Source organism: Salvelinus alpinus, chromosome 33 (genome assembly GCF_045679555.1).
Source record: "Salvelinus alpinus chromosome 33, SLU_Salpinus.1, whole genome shotgun sequence".
Lineage (NCBI taxonomy): Eukaryota > Metazoa > Chordata > Actinopteri > Salmoniformes > Salmonidae > Salvelinus > Salvelinus alpinus.
This window is the reverse complement of record NC_092118.1, coordinates 8,957,028-8,972,542: the sequence shown is the minus strand read 5'-3', so window position 1 is coordinate 8,972,542 and position 15,515 is coordinate 8,957,028. Positions and strand designations below refer to the sequence as shown.

General features: G+C 42.8%; 1 protein-coding gene across 3 annotated transcripts in view; it reads left to right on the top strand.

Annotated features, from left to right (window-relative positions):
- LOC139562764 (xylosyl- and glucuronyltransferase LARGE2s-like) overlaps positions 1 to 15,515 on the top strand; it is an 89,604-nt gene that overhangs the window by 53,452 nt on the left and 20,637 nt on the right. For all 3 annotated transcript variants that reach the window (XM_071380761.1, XM_071380763.1, XM_071380764.1), the window contains 3 exons: positions 10,690 to 10,877; positions 14,758 to 15,050; positions 15,271 to 15,353. In XM_071380761.1, the coding sequence (XP_071236862.1) occupies positions 10,778 to 10,877; positions 14,758 to 15,050; positions 15,271 to 15,353 (476 nt within the window). In that variant the 5' untranslated portion in view covers positions 10,690 to 10,777. The remainder of the gene's footprint in view (positions 1 to 10,689; positions 10,878 to 14,757; positions 15,051 to 15,270; positions 15,354 to 15,515) is intronic.

Here is a 15,515-nt window from a genome sequence, read left to right as displayed (position 1 = left end):
TCTCTCTCTCTCTCATGTTTCTGCAGGCTGCTGCAGAGCTTTAGTTAAATTTAAACAACACACTTTCTCTCTCTCCATTTGGCCCTCAGTAGCCTGAAAACCATTCCCACCTAGAATTCCTAGACTAGAGTCCTCTATAGATGTATCTCTGTCTCCCAGGAATGCTACCCTAGTCTGCCCTCAAGCATGTAATTCCCTCATGCCATGTGTTTCTAGTACTACATGTGCTTTCTATTCCTCTGTATGTGCACTACCATTCAAAAGTTTGGGGTCAATTAGAAATGTCCAGGTTTTTGAAAGAAAAGCACATTTCAGTCCATTGAAATAACATCAAATTGATCAGAAATAGAGTGTCGACATTGTTAATGTTGTAAATGACTATTGTAGCTGGAAATGGCTGATTTTTAATGGAATATCTACACAGGCGTAGAGAGGCCCATTATATGCAACCATCACTCTTGTGTTCCAATGGCACATTGCGTTAGCTAATCCAAGTTTATCATTTTAAAAGGCTAATTTATAATTAGAAAACCCTTTTGCCATTATGTTAGCACAGCTTAAAGCTGTTGTGTTGATTAAAAAAGCAATACAACTGTCCTTCTTTAGACAAGTTGAGTATCTGGAGCATCAGCATTTGTGGGTTTGATTACAGGCTCAAAATGGCCAGAAACAAATACATTTCTTCTGAAACTCGTCAGTCTATTCTTGTTCTGAGAAATGAAGGCTATTCCATGCGAGAAATTGCCAAGAAATTGAAGATCTCGTACAACGCTGTGTATTACTCCTTCACAGAAGAGCGCAAACTGGCTCTAACCAGAATAAAAGACGAGCGGGAGGCCCCAGTGTACAACTGAGCAAGAGGACAAGTACATTAGAGTGTCTGGTTTGAGAAACAGACACCTCACAAGTTCCTCTGTCCAGTGTCTGTGTTCTTTTGCCCATCTTAATCTTTTATTTTTATTGACCAGTCTGAGATATGGCTTTTTCTTTGCAACTTTGCCTAGAAGGCCAGCAACCCGGAGTCGCCTCTTCACTGTTGACGTTGAGACTGTTTTTTTGCGGGTACAATTTTATGTTATTTTAACGGACAAAAAAAATGTGTTTTTCTTTCAAAAACAAGGACATTTCTAAGTGACCCCAAACTTTTGAATAGTTGTTTTGCATGTCAGCCATTAAGTTTTCAAGATTTGTAACTTTCAAAATACGGAAATCTGGCCTGTATGATGCATTTTGCATCAGATGATGCTGGGTTTTGCAGTTTACCTTTAATATCCCCAACTGTTAATCAAACCCATTGTTTGTGACTTGTCGAGGCTGTGAACAATCAACTTGGATTGGCACTGGAGAAGTGTTCATCTTCCCATTACCAGAGCAGTAGAAGTGCTCTGATATAGGACCGAGGGCGAGATGGGAAAAGAGGAGAAAATTAGGAAAAGAAGGGACTTTGAGACAGACTGATAAAGGCTGATTTTAGAGGGTCGTCAGACGAGAGGACACGTATTAGCTCGGGTTCAAATGACCAACAGACCATGTAACGCTGAGTAGGTGTGTGCGTGCTTGTGTGTGGCTGTTGAAAACAGAGCCGAGTGGAGTTAACAACTTCACAGTCGCCCTAGAACTATTCCACGATCCTTATGGCAAAGCTACTGCAGTTCACTTTCTCACTCTCTCTGTCTTTCTGCCATTCTTTCTCACTCTCTTTCTCTATGTCAATCTTCCTTATACAGTGCCTTCGGAAAGTTTTCAGCCCGCCTGACTTTTTCCACATTTTGCTACGTTACAGCCTAGTTCTAAAATGGATTAAATTGGTTTTTTCCTCATCAATCTACACAAAATACCCCAGAATGACAAAGCAAAACAGGTTTTTAGAGATTTTTGCAAATGTTTTCAAAATCTAAAACTGAAATATCACATTTACATACGTTTTCAGACCCTTTACTCAGTACTTTGTTGAAGAACGTTTGGCGGCGATTACAGCATAGAGTTGTCTTGGGTATGACGCTACAAGCTTGGCACAGCTGTATTTGGGGAGTGTCTCCCATTCTTCTCTGCAGATCCTCTCAAGCTCTGTCAGGGTGGATGAGGAGCGTCGCTGCACAGCTATTTTCAGGTCTTTCCAGAGATGTTTGATCGAGTTCAAGTCCCAGCTCTGGCTGGGCCGCTCAAGGACATTCAGAGACTTGTCCCGAAGACACTCCTGCATTGTCTTGGCTGTGTGCTTAGGGTCGTTGTCCTGTTGGAAGGGGAACCTTCGCACCAGTCTGAGGTCCTGAGCGCTCTGGAGCAGGTTTCCAACAAGGATGTCTCTGTACTTTCCTCCGTTCATCTTTCCCTCGACCCCGACTGGTCTCCCAGTTCCTGCAAGAAATAAGACTCATAAATATCAAAAAGAAGTAACAAAGACAAATAGAAACACATTTTTGTTGATTTGGCACTCAAACATCAGTTCATTACCCATCCCCCGACACTGTCAACCAAGAGTCAAGACTAAACCAATTCACCTTGGTGGTGTGCAGACTGGTTTATTAAGATTATTCTTAACGAGTTCACACAAACCAGAAAAAAATACAGCAATTTGTCTGTGAAACTGTATATTCACAGTATTATGAATGAATTGTGGTTCATTTGGTAGTATTTCGTATTGTGACTGATTTTACGAATGACATTAGTACTGTACAAAGTTAGCACGCATCTATTTGATAGATTCCCCCGCTCCCCCTACCTCGGCCTTCCAGTGGGGAGACCTGAGGTCAACCTACCTGTCACGCCCTGGCCTTAGTTATCTTTGTTTTCTTTATTATTTTAGTTAGGTCAGGGTGTGACATGGGGGATGTATGTGTTTTGTATTGTCTAGGTTTTTTTTGTATGTTTATGGGGCAATGTTTAGTCTAGGTGTATGTATGTCTATAGTTGCCTAGATTGGTTCTCAATTAGAGACAGCTGTCTATCGTTGTCTCTGATTGGGAGCCATATTTAGGCAACCATAGTCATTAGGTCGTTTGTGGGTGATTGTCTATGTCTATGTGTAAGTTGCCTGTGTCTGCACTTGTCATTATATAGCTTCACGTTCGTCGGTTTGTTGTTTTGTTTAGTTTGTAAGTGTTCTTCGTCTTCGTTGATTAAATATGTGTTCATTTCACGCTGCGCCTTGGTCCTCCTCTCTTTCACGTAACGACGATCGTGACACTACCTCCGCCCCCCTCCCCATCTCGTACTTCTGAGTGGGAGACCTTCCCAGGCAGTAGCCTGCCTAGCTCACAAACTAGAATCAGGGCGCCCACTCCGACAAGGTTAATTGACCCACAGTCCCACACGGTGACATGATATCATTGACGTGACGTGCAAATGAGCGATAGAAATTTGATCGCGCAAATGTCACCTTTACGAATTTTATGGTGTGGGTGCCCCGATGCCGCCCCTGGCAAGATGCCGCCCTGGGCGGCTGCCCACGTCGCCTATATGTAAATCCGCCACTACTCACACTCACACTCACACACCCACATGAACAAAGAAACACACACACTCTTATGATAGCAGTCAGAGCTGCAGCAGATGTGATATGAGCAGCAGAGTCTAACTGTCTAAATTGCAGTTTCATGTGAACTCCCTGCTGTTACTGTGAAGTGTGTGAACCATCACGTGAGCACAGATTATTGACCGGGGTGATAATTGGGTTTCTTACCCTGCTCTGAGAAAAATGCAGAAGAGAGAAAGGTGTGTGTGTGTGTGTGTATGCTGCGTCTCTCTGTCATCTCCCCGACACATGCCTGAACAGACTCCATTACCGTATATTGCCCCAAGTGACATAAAGCCTGATTTGACCTGATTTGAAATGAACAGAAGTGATCTAGGGAGGCTGCAACAACAATACACGATGACACATAGTCAGCCAACCAAACACTAACACACATTCACACACATACTAGTGGTTGTTCACCCGCCCAAAATTGCTAATAAATATAGAAACTGCGCTGTAGGCTACAGTCAGAGAAGGAGCAATGGTTTTTTGACAGGGGGTGCAGAATTGTTTTTTGCCTAATTTAAATATGTTTCTGCTTATATTTTCTGACATTTTGGTAGGCTATTTGTTAGTCAACTTGTCTGTAATTAGATACATGCAGCTTCCCTTCTGTCAGTATATGTTACCCTTGAAGACTAAATAAACTCTTGCTCACCAGAATGTTTATTTAAAAATATATATATATATTTAACTAGGCAAGTCAGTTAAGAACGAATTCTTATTTACGATGACAGTCTACTTGTAAAGCCCCCCTCGTGCAAACCCTCCCCAAACCCAGACGACACTAGGTCAATTGTGCGCCGCCCCATGAGACTCCCGATCACGGCCAGTTGTGATACAGCCCGGGATCGAACCCTGGTCCTTGATGACCGCTGCGCCACTCGGGAGTCTACACTGTAAAAATAAAGTGCTTTGTAACACCAAAACTAGTGGCAACTGAGCTGCCACCAACTTGAAGGAGACGAAACCTTAACTTTGCTGGAGTATTGAAACACATTATCCTGAGATGTTTTGAAACATAACGCGGTGTGTTGTAACGCCACTTAAGTGTTGCGCAACACCTTGCCAGAGACTGGGAGCACTAAAAAGAAACGATTGAAAACACTATTTTGGTGTTTCGAGTCCTGTTTAGTGGCGAATTAGATACCTTCTCTTTTGGTGTCGTTTCCTCACTCTAAAGCTTCTAAACACCGTTATGATTTGAATCCTTTCTTATGCATAATTAGATCCCTTTTTCTGAAGTGTCTTAATGTTTAACATTGTTTTATGTATTTGATCATTTGCCATTGTATAACGTTTTGGCAGGTATTGTCCAGCTCAGTGTTCAAACCATCAACACTAACTGGAGGTTGAACAGCAAAACTGTGGGACTCTGCACTTGCCCTCTTCCATTGACAATCACGAAGGCTTGAATGGGTGCTGTCCTCATTGAACATCAACTTGCCTGATGGTTTTAATATCCATTCCTCATGATCCATTGCACCTCATGGCACAACAAGCGTATTACTAATATAGAAATAGACTTTTCTTTCATCAAACATGCATACAACATTGTGTGAAAGATTTATGAAGTCAATTTTTTTTTGAATGATGCACAATCCTTTCAAATCAGAGTCACATGGCAGGGTATGAAATGCAAGGTGATTAAAACCAAAAACTTCCAATGAGTTCAATCATCGCGTTGTCTCTCTTTGGCTATCCTCATGAAAGCTACTTCCATTTTGAGGAATATATTTGAGTTGGATTTATTCTTAGATTATTTTGGTAGAATGAAATGATTAAATCATTGAAATAACTTGCATCTGTATTTTTTAAAGATATTTTGTTGGTATTTTGACACTATTGAAACAGTTGTTAAATGACAGAGGGGATACAGATAGGTGGGAGAAACAGATTGAAGGGTTGGAGCGGGGAATTTAAGCCCCGTCTTCGGTGGATAGAGGGGTGACATGTCTGAGCCGTGTGCGTTATCGCTAGACCACAGGCACTACACGACTTGCATTCATTTGTATGTTTATTTTGAGTTCATTTCATTTAACCCCAGAATAATTTCTTACAGTGTGGCTGTGTGGGTTGAGTGTGTCAACTTCCAACAAAATGTACAATTTTACTGCCCTCCTGTTACTAATCTGTCTTAATAAAGCATTGAAAAAAGGTGGAATTCCACAACAAATATCCTCCATGGGCCCTTGTCATCAATCAATATTTAGGCTATAAACCATTGATTGTATGAGGAACAGTTTTTGTGTTTCGATGATGCCTTTTATGTGCTCTAAAACCCTCAAAGTGTTTCACAATACTCTCTTCAATACAACACTATTAAGGTTGAAGAATGACTTTGGGTGTTTCAGAGTACTTCATTTCTGTTTAAAAACACATTCCTGTGCATTAAAACACTTGTATTGGGTTTACATTCAAACAACCTCCAAACACCAGATCTCAGCTTAGTTTTCATGGTTTCATTACACCATCATGGTGTTTTGAGACTTTTTACTTTTACAGTGTAGGTGACATTGCAAAACGTCTTCTGTTTAAGAATGATGGAGGCCACTGTGCTCTTGGGGACCTTCAATGCTGCAGACATTTGTTGGTACCTTTCCCCAGATCTGTGCCTTGACACAATACTGTCTCAAAGCTCTGCAGACAATTCCTTCGACCTCATGGCTTGGTTTTTGCTCTGACATGCACTGTAAACTGTCGGACCTTATATAGACAGGTGTGTGCCTTCCAAAATCATGTCCAATCAATCGAATTTACCACAGGTGGACTCCACTCAAGTTGTAGGATGATGATCACTGAAAACAGTATGCACCTGAGCTCAATTTTGAGTCTCGTAGCAAAGGGTCTGAATACTTATGTAAATAAGGTATTTCTGTTTTGTATTATTATTAACTTTGCAAACATTTCTAAAAACCTGTTTTTGCTTTGTCATTATGGGGTATTGTGTGTAGGTTGATAAGGAAAATGTTTTATTTAATCAATTTTAGAATAAGGCAGTAACGTAACAAAATGTGAAAAAAGTCAAGTGGTGTGAATACTTTCCGAATGTACTGTATGTATTATATGTATATATTGTATATTTATATTCATGCCTCTGACATTGCTCATACTGATAATTCTTAATTTCTTTATTTTGTCTGGATTATGCGTGTATTTTATAAATGTTGTATTATTATTGCTAGGTCTTACTGCACTGTTGGAGCTAGAAACACAAGCATTTGGCTGAAACTGCGATAACATCATCTGCAAATCTGTGTACGCGACCAATAAACTTTGATTTGATTTGCCTCTCTCTGTCTTTCTATCTTTCTCTTTCACACACACACACACACACACACACACACACACACACACACACACACACACACACACACACACACACACACACACACACACACACACACACACACACACACACACACATACACACAAACACAGAACAAGACAGGTCAAACAAATGCAGAGGGACCCAATCCGTTTGTGCACAGATACACTCACAGACATACAGACAGGGGTAAACGTATCCACTCTTGAATGGATGGTTTGGTTTTCAATCAAGAATCTAATCTCAAGAGTGTGTGTGTGCGTGTGTGTGTGTGTGTGAACCCTTGGCTGAGGTCAAAATAGAGAAAGAGAGTAGATGATTAACCGTCTCTGTTATCATGGTTCTCTGATGCAGGAAGCGCCAAACTGATTATGCCCTAATCAGATATCTCCCTTCCTGATTAGCGCAGTGCTAAAAGGCCCTTCACTTTGGATGGGGAAGCTACCGTTAAAAGCCTTTACACAATGGCTTCAGCTCTTAATTGCACTATTACTTGCATTATATGTTTCTCAGGAGCCATGTTTTATTGACAGCCATGCTTAGAAATAAAGGAACAGGCAGGTTTCCCTTGGCACCATTCACTATGCTCTACAATAATGTGAAATGGAAAACTTTGGCTGTTTTGTACCGAACAAATTAAGAATTTCTGTGTTGTATTCTGTTTAGTTTCCATTCTTTTTCCAACATATCTCATGGTCTGACTGCAGTGTTCGACTTTTGACCATAAACATAGACATTTTGACGGTTAAGTTTAGGCATTCATTCCAAATGGTTAAGATAAGGGTTCAAGTTTGGGGTAGGATTTAAACCAGGGTTTGGAACCGGTTCAGGGAACAGAGCCGAAAACTGGAAAATAACAAACTTTTTCAAGGAACAGAATCAGAGCCGGTAACGGAAGTGATCTATGCTGAACAGAATCCTTGTTTTAAAAGCATGGGAACTGGTTAATAACGTTATTTTACGATCTGGGCAAGAGGGAGGGAGGGAGGAGATAGGGAGGGAGGGAAAGAGAAAGAGATCGAAACATGACCTCAATGTTGAGGCTACGCTTACACCTGTGGTGTAAATCATTTCAGAATGGGTTTATCTTCAGCACACACACAAACACAGAAGAAGAAAAAAATGAAAGATCAGAGAGAAAATATGAAAGATTAAAAAGCAGATGTCTTGCAGTATTTATCACTTGATGCAGCCAAGGGTTTCTGGGAAAAATCCCCTTCCTGATCTCACCTTGACCAGGTGTTGTAGCTCTAGGGCGTAACCTCAATACTATGTGGATCACATGTCCTATTAATGTACTTTGGCAGGCAAAGAGCAGTAACTGTGCTTATAAAAGCACAGCAAGGAAATGTATGAGGTATTTGACGTGAATGGATTTTGAGGTTATATTTGAATCAACTGTGGATTTGAGGGGATTGTTGAACTATCCTTCTAAGGCAGGGGTGGCCAACTCTCCTCCTGAAGAGGGGCTCGTTGAGGTGGATGAATCTGTTGAACACCACTCGCCTTTCTCTTCTGTATCTGCAGGCCTTGGCTCTCTTTCCCTATCCAACGTACAAAGTCTCTCAACAGCCCTCACTTACTCTGACTGTTTTTTAAAAATTGTATTTATTTAACTAGGCAAGTCAGTTAAGAACAAATTCTTATTTACAATGACGGCCTACCTGAAAGCAAAAGGCCTCCTGCGGGGACAGGGGCTGGGGCTTAAAAATATATTTTTTTAAAAATAGGACAAAACACACATCACACAAGAGAGACACCACAACACTACATAAAGAGAGACCTAAGACAACAACATAGCATGGCAGCAACACATGAAAGCACAGCATGGTAGCAACACACCATGACCACAACATGGTAGCAACACAACATGGTAGTAACATTATTGGCCAGAGACAACAGCACAAAAGGCAGGAAGGTAGAGACAACATGACATCACGTGAAGCAGCCACAACTGTCAGTAAGAGTGTCCGTGATTGAGTCTTTGAATGCAGAGATGGAGATAAAACGGTCCAGTTTGAGTGTTTTTTGCAGCTCGTTCCAGTCGCTAGCTGCAGCGAACTGAAAAGAGGTGCGACCCAGGGATGTGTGTGCTTTGGGGACCTTTAACAGAATGTGACTGGCAGAACGGGTGTTGTATGTGGAGGATGAGAGTTGCAGTAGATATCTCAGATAGGGGGGAGTGAGGCCTAAGAGGGTTTTATAAATATGCATCAACCAGTGGGTCTTGCGATGGGTATACAGAGATGACCCATTTACAGAGGAGTATAGAGTGCAGTGATGTGTCCTATAAGGAGCATTGGTGGCAAATCTGATGGCCGAAAGGTAAATAACATCTAGCCGCTCGAGAGCACCCTTACCTGCCGATCTATAAATTACGTCTCCGTGATCTAGGATGGTCATCTAAATCAGGGACTGTGAGCCAGCTATGGCTTTGGTTGTTGTGTTATTAATGTTATTAATAGCATTTTCTCTAGAATTATACTTTTGGTTAATATACTGCACATGTCGGAGCGGCTCTCCAGCATGTTGTGGTATTGTTGCTTCTCTCTCTCTCTCTCTGGCATTATCAGCAGTGCTCTTTGTCCTCGTCGTTTTAGAGTCCGCTAGCTGTAGGTGCTGTGACGAGATGAGAGTTGAACGGGGTGACGAGAATCCATTGGAATGAGAGACCTTGAGCAAACACACACACACACACACACACCTTGAGCAACCAATTTAAGCATCTGTTTTAAGTAAAGTCGCACACTGAAGGGCAGGATGTTGATTTGACAGTCTTGAGGGTGTGTGTGTGTGTGTGTGTGTGTGTGTGTGTGTGTGTGTGTGTGTGTGTGTGTGTGTGTGTGTGTGTGTGTGTGTGTGTGTGTGTGTGTGTGTGTGTGTGTGTGTGTGTGTGTGTGTGTGTGTGTGTGTGTGTGTGTGTGTGTGTGCGCACGTGTCAAGTAGATAAAAACCACAGGTTAGCGTTTTTCATCATGTATCTTGTTCTGGAGTCGGCTCTGCAAAGTGGTCACAAGCTGCCACAGTCATAAAATCAGACTTTAAACCTTAACCACACTGCTAACGTTAATGCCTAATCCTAACCTTAAATGTAGTTTTCATGACCTTTTGCAACATAGCCAATTTTGACTTTGCAGCTGGCCCATTTAGCAGGAATCGCTCAGTTCTGCCTCCAGGACAAGACTCATCCCAATAAACGTCAACCTGCATTAAAAACCTGGGTCAAGGAGTTCAGCTTAATCTCACCCCTATGCCGTCCACCCATTCCACTTTCTCCTCCCTCTCCTCCCTCTCTCACCAGATTTGTCACACCAGCAAAACAAAGGCCAGACGCACTCTTCATAAACTCCCAGATATTTTTTTGACTTCTCTTTTTTAATTGGCAGCTGCATCCAATCTTGTTTCCTTCAGGCCTGCATCTAATTAAAGTGAAACGTGATTAATTAAGCTCATCATAAAACAAAGAGAGGACCTGGAACTCTTGTAGCCTTTATAGATAGAGGGAGGTAGAGAGAGAGGGAGAGAGAGAGAGCGAGAGTCTGCCCGCACTTATTGCCAATTGAGCCTGGCTGTGAATAAACTGTGTGTGTATGTACGTGCTCGCTTGCACATGTGTGTGTGTGCACACACACACAATGAATGTTTTGCGCATTCATACGTGTGCTCGTCTTTGTGTTATAAGAGTGAGATGACATCATATTTTAATTGTGCCCCCGACATTTCCGTGTCCAAACCTCTGCTTTGCTTGAATACAAACTGCACTGTTATGCCACTAAAGCGTTTTGTGATAGCATCATGCTAACCTTCTCCCTCCTCCTCTCTTTCTCCTCATCTCTCCCTCCAGATGAGAGGATGCAGCAGGAAGCAGATGTGAGACTGAGCCCCACCTGAGCCCTCACCTCCCACCCCCGCCCCCACCCGGCCGTCCCATCATGCACATGCCGTTTCGAGGTCGTCTGAAGCTGCTGGTGGCATCTCTGACCGCCGTCATCCTGCTCACCTGGCTCTACCTGCTGGCTGGGAACCTGGAGAGTAAGTAGTACCTGCCTGTCGCCATGGTTACATGACTGACCGGAACTACTTTTCCACTGAACTGCCCTAGGAAGGAATAGGAAACACATGTATGCATGTACTGTAGCTACTTTAAAAACACGTTAAACAACGGTATACAGATGCCGTATCTTAATTTGAGCATCCTGTTGTTGCAGGAATTTGGAGATGCAAACTTGTAGTGCATTCAAGGTTTAAAAAGGCTTCTAAAGATTGTCATTTCCATTTTGAAATGTCAGACTCAAAATAATGTTTACGACCTCAAATAACAATAACTGTAACGATCCTTTGTTTACAAACTTGTATATCGACTTTGCCACTTCAGCATGCTTATGTGGCACGGTTCATGTCATGCAGGCCTTACGGGCCAGAAGGTTCAAAAGCAGCGTGTGAAATTAGGGGATCATTTGGTACAACCACTAGCAACAATTTAGTGAGTACTTGCAAAAAACTGGACCAAAGCTATTATACTTACGCATAATCGATGAATATGGTACAGTAGGCAAAATAGAATAAAGACTCTGCTCCTCTCTAAAAACAACAAACTCTGTGTAGCAGGTACAACTTCGCATTGATGTGACGCTGATGGCAAAGCAACACAATGCATATAGTGGAGCTGAAGAGTAACACTACGATCAGAGCCGGCTGCAGAAAATGATCAGCTAGGGGAAATGAGATGTTCATATAATTATAGAAAATATTTGCACAAAAAAAGATAACGAACAGGTTTCTGTGCCAATGCACCCCACAACCAATAAAGAAAGCATACCGACTTCGGGCACTTCTATATCATGGTTTGCATTTTCAACACCACAATAAATAGATGCCAATCTCGACAAACATAAAATGCGTCCCTCCATACTGACCTAGTATCAAAGGATTGGCTTGACAATCACCGAATGTCATTCAACTTTTTGGTGTTTTATAACAGATGTCTCTTTCCGTTAATCAAATGTTTCACTGCACAGTTTGGATGGATCTGAATGATTCAGTAAAAACAAATACATATACACACAGTACAGCAATTTTTCAATGTGACCGGGACTGCACAATAAAGTCAGACTTATTTCCATTGCGGTCCCTATTTTCTTGCATAGATACATAATGACATTTCATAGATAGAGACACATTACAGAGACACAGACAAAAGAATGCTCGCCTCTAGATGAGTATGAGGGGGGAGTTTAAGTACAATTCTTACAAGCTTATTTCGGCTTGGTCTGTAGCTTATTCTTTAGATGTTTGGCACTGCTGGTGAAACACTGTACTAGCACACTTGTCAGAGTCTTTAGGGTGTCCCTATAGCGAGCTTTCCATCCAATTGGTGACAGATTTTCAAGTGAATATGAAAAAATCTGCATAAAAACAATATCTTCCCATCAGAGTTGTGTTTCCATCAAATTGACTCTATTGCGTAAATATGTAGTCTACATAAAAAAAACTTTTGCGGTTAGATTCCCATGTAGCGGAAAAAAAATACAAGGTAAATGAGTTTCCATCCATTTAGTCCTACTGATGGTTTTAGTCCTACTGATATGCCCACTCAATATCAAGCCATTTTGAGGAGGCTGGAACTATATTTTTCACAAACGTGCGCAAGCCTACAGTAGACTTTTGAAGTAGCACATATAAAAGATAATACGTTTTTAAAGTTTATATTTAGGCTACATTGAAGCGTCAGGTTCTAGGTGTACAAGGAATGGCCGCTCGGATTGGAGAGGAAGCAGAGCGTGTGTTAAGCTTTCCTGAATAGCTGGGCCTGCCTAGAGCATACAGTTGTATATGGCCACATTATTATTGGAAGACTTGGGAGAATGATTATCTGCAACAGACAGCGCATCTCAGTATCAGAAGTAAAAATACAGCCAGACTGGTGCGCTACTGTGCAGATAAACCCACAGCTGATCCAAATGGAATGAAACATTAAAATCACAGGGTTTTTACGTCATTATTCAAAGGACATTTTCACTGCAGCCTAGAGTAGAATTTTGTATTGCCCCTATACAAGATCATGTCTTCAATGTTATTTTATGCACAATGATGCACCTTGCTTCTGGACTGCCTATCAGCTATTCCTATTCGTTCTTGTGGATTTATATTGAAAATGTTTGCAGCTTTGAATGCTTTTATGTGAGGCATGATTGCCAGTTAGCCTCTTGCAGACCTTGACAAACGGTGCACCTACCACTGTTGTCACTATGAATGGTGGATAGAGGGCAGGATAGACTGGTAGACTACATTGAGTACACCAAACATTAGGAATACTTTCCTAATATTGAGCTACCTGCTAACCAGGCTCTGTCGCAGCCGGCCGCGATCGGGAGACTCATGGGGCGGTGCACAATTGGCCCAGCGTCGTCCGGGTTAGGGGAGGGTTTGGCGGCAGGGATGTCCTTGTCCCAACGCGCACTAGCGACTCCTGTGGCGGGCCGGGCGCAGTGCATGGTGACACAGTCGCCAGGTGTACGGTGTTTCCTCCGACACATTGGTGCGGCTGGCTTCCGGGTTAAGTGGGCATTGGGTCAAGAAGCAGTGCGGCTTGGTTGGGTTATGTTTCGGAGGACGCACGGCTCTCGACCTTCACCTCTCCTGAGTCCCTACGGGAGTTGAAGCAATGAGACAAGACTGTAATTACCAACTGGATACCACAAAAGTGGGGAGAAAAAGGGGTAAAGAAATATATATATAGTTATTTGAGACGTGGCCTACATCTCTCTTCACATAGAAACTGTAATCTCCATGAACCACTATCGATCGAACTGAGCCCTCCCCGTTTTGCCCTCAGAACAGCCTCATTTCGTCAGGGTTTACAAGGTTTTGAAAGTGTTCTACAGGGATGCTGGCCCATGTTGACACCAATGCTTCCCACGGTTGTGTCAAGATGGCTGGATGTCCTTTGTGTGGTGGACCATACTTGATACACACGGGAAACTGTTGAGTCTGAAAAACCAAGCAGCGTCGCAGTTCTTGACCCAAAACGGTGCGCCTGTCACCCGTTCAAAGGCACTTAAATCTATTGTTTTGTCCATTCACCCTCTGAATGGCACACATACCCATTCCATGTCTCAATAGTCTCAAGGTTTAAAAATACTTTAATCTGTCTCCTACCCTTCATCTATACTGATTGAAGTGGATTTCACATGTGACATCAAGAAGGGATCATAGATTTCACCTGGATTCACCTGGTCAGTCGATGTCATGGAAAGAGTACGTGTTAATGTTTTGTATAATCAGTGTATATTGACCTGTGGTATAGTAAAAGTAGTCCCTAACAATTCACCTTTCTTCTTGCTGCAGGATTATAATCTTTCTGTGTGAAACTGGCTCAAATTAAGATACGGCATCTGTACTAATAATCTTGTAGGCTGAGATTCGAGATTCCGAGATATCTTTGTCCGAGAATGTGGTTAAGTATCCTGTTGTAAACAAAAACGATAGACCCTGGACGTGCTGTCATACACTCCTAAAACCAATTTATGAAGCGCGCCAAAATTCATGAGCGCACACATGTGCATGCAAATCCTCTCTCACACATACTGTACCTAAGATGACTGATGGGGTGTTATAGTGCAGTCTGTTCACTTCAGCTCTACGGAATAGCCATAGGAAGCAGTGAATTACTGTGTACACACGAGAGGACAAGGCTGTCCTTGTACAGTATCTGTGTCAGTATTAGGTCTATTTCTCTCTCTCACCCACTTTCCTCTGAGCGACCAGGAACAGGGTGTGAACATTCCCAGAGTGCCACATTTCAGCTGTGTCAGCTTCGTGTGATATACAACTCTAGAAATGAAAGATTTTATTCAACCCTAATCTTAATTCCCCTCTATCCCCTCCTCGCCTCCCCCTCCCCCCTTTCCAGATGGGCGTTCTCTCCTCCTGTCCCCCTGTTTGTCAGAGACCCCCGAGGCACGGGTTCTAGAGCGGGCGGTTCTAGAGTCGCGGGTGCGCGAGATGGAGGAGGAGAACCGGCAGATCCGCCTGCAGCTCAGCCAATTGCAGGGCACGGCCGGCCAGCCCGCCGACGGTGGTAACTACGGCAACGCGGCGTGGGGGGCGTCAGCTGACACTGGGCCCGAGGATGTGGAGAACACGGCGGAGGAGAGAGCCAATCACACAGAGTGTCCCCGTTCGCCCACCGTACTGAAGTGTGAGGTGAGCCAGGATCAAATACTCCTTTTAGCGCAGCTCTGTGTTTTACCTGCGTTCGTTTAGCTTCACTGTTTGGTCATTGGTGTTAAGTTGATATGTCAAATCTACTGCCATTGGTGTTTATGTGTTTTGGATAAAATCACATAGACACAGTTAAATAATATGGCTGTAGTGCTAAAATCACAACAGTGTTGATGGCATGGCTTCTCCCTTTTCTGCGCAGCTGATCCATGTAGCGTGCGTGTGTGCCGGTCACAACGCCAGCAGAGATATGGTCACCCTGGTCAAGTCCATCCTGTTCCACAGGTAACACAACAGAGCTTCACATACAACTACACCTGCTGCTTATAGCCACAGCTACACCTAATATGGCAACAGTAGTTGTTTGTTCGACTCGATGAATCCGGAGCAAATGAGGATGAAGTCCATTCGAGGGCCACTTATACAAATGAGAATAATTTATTCATT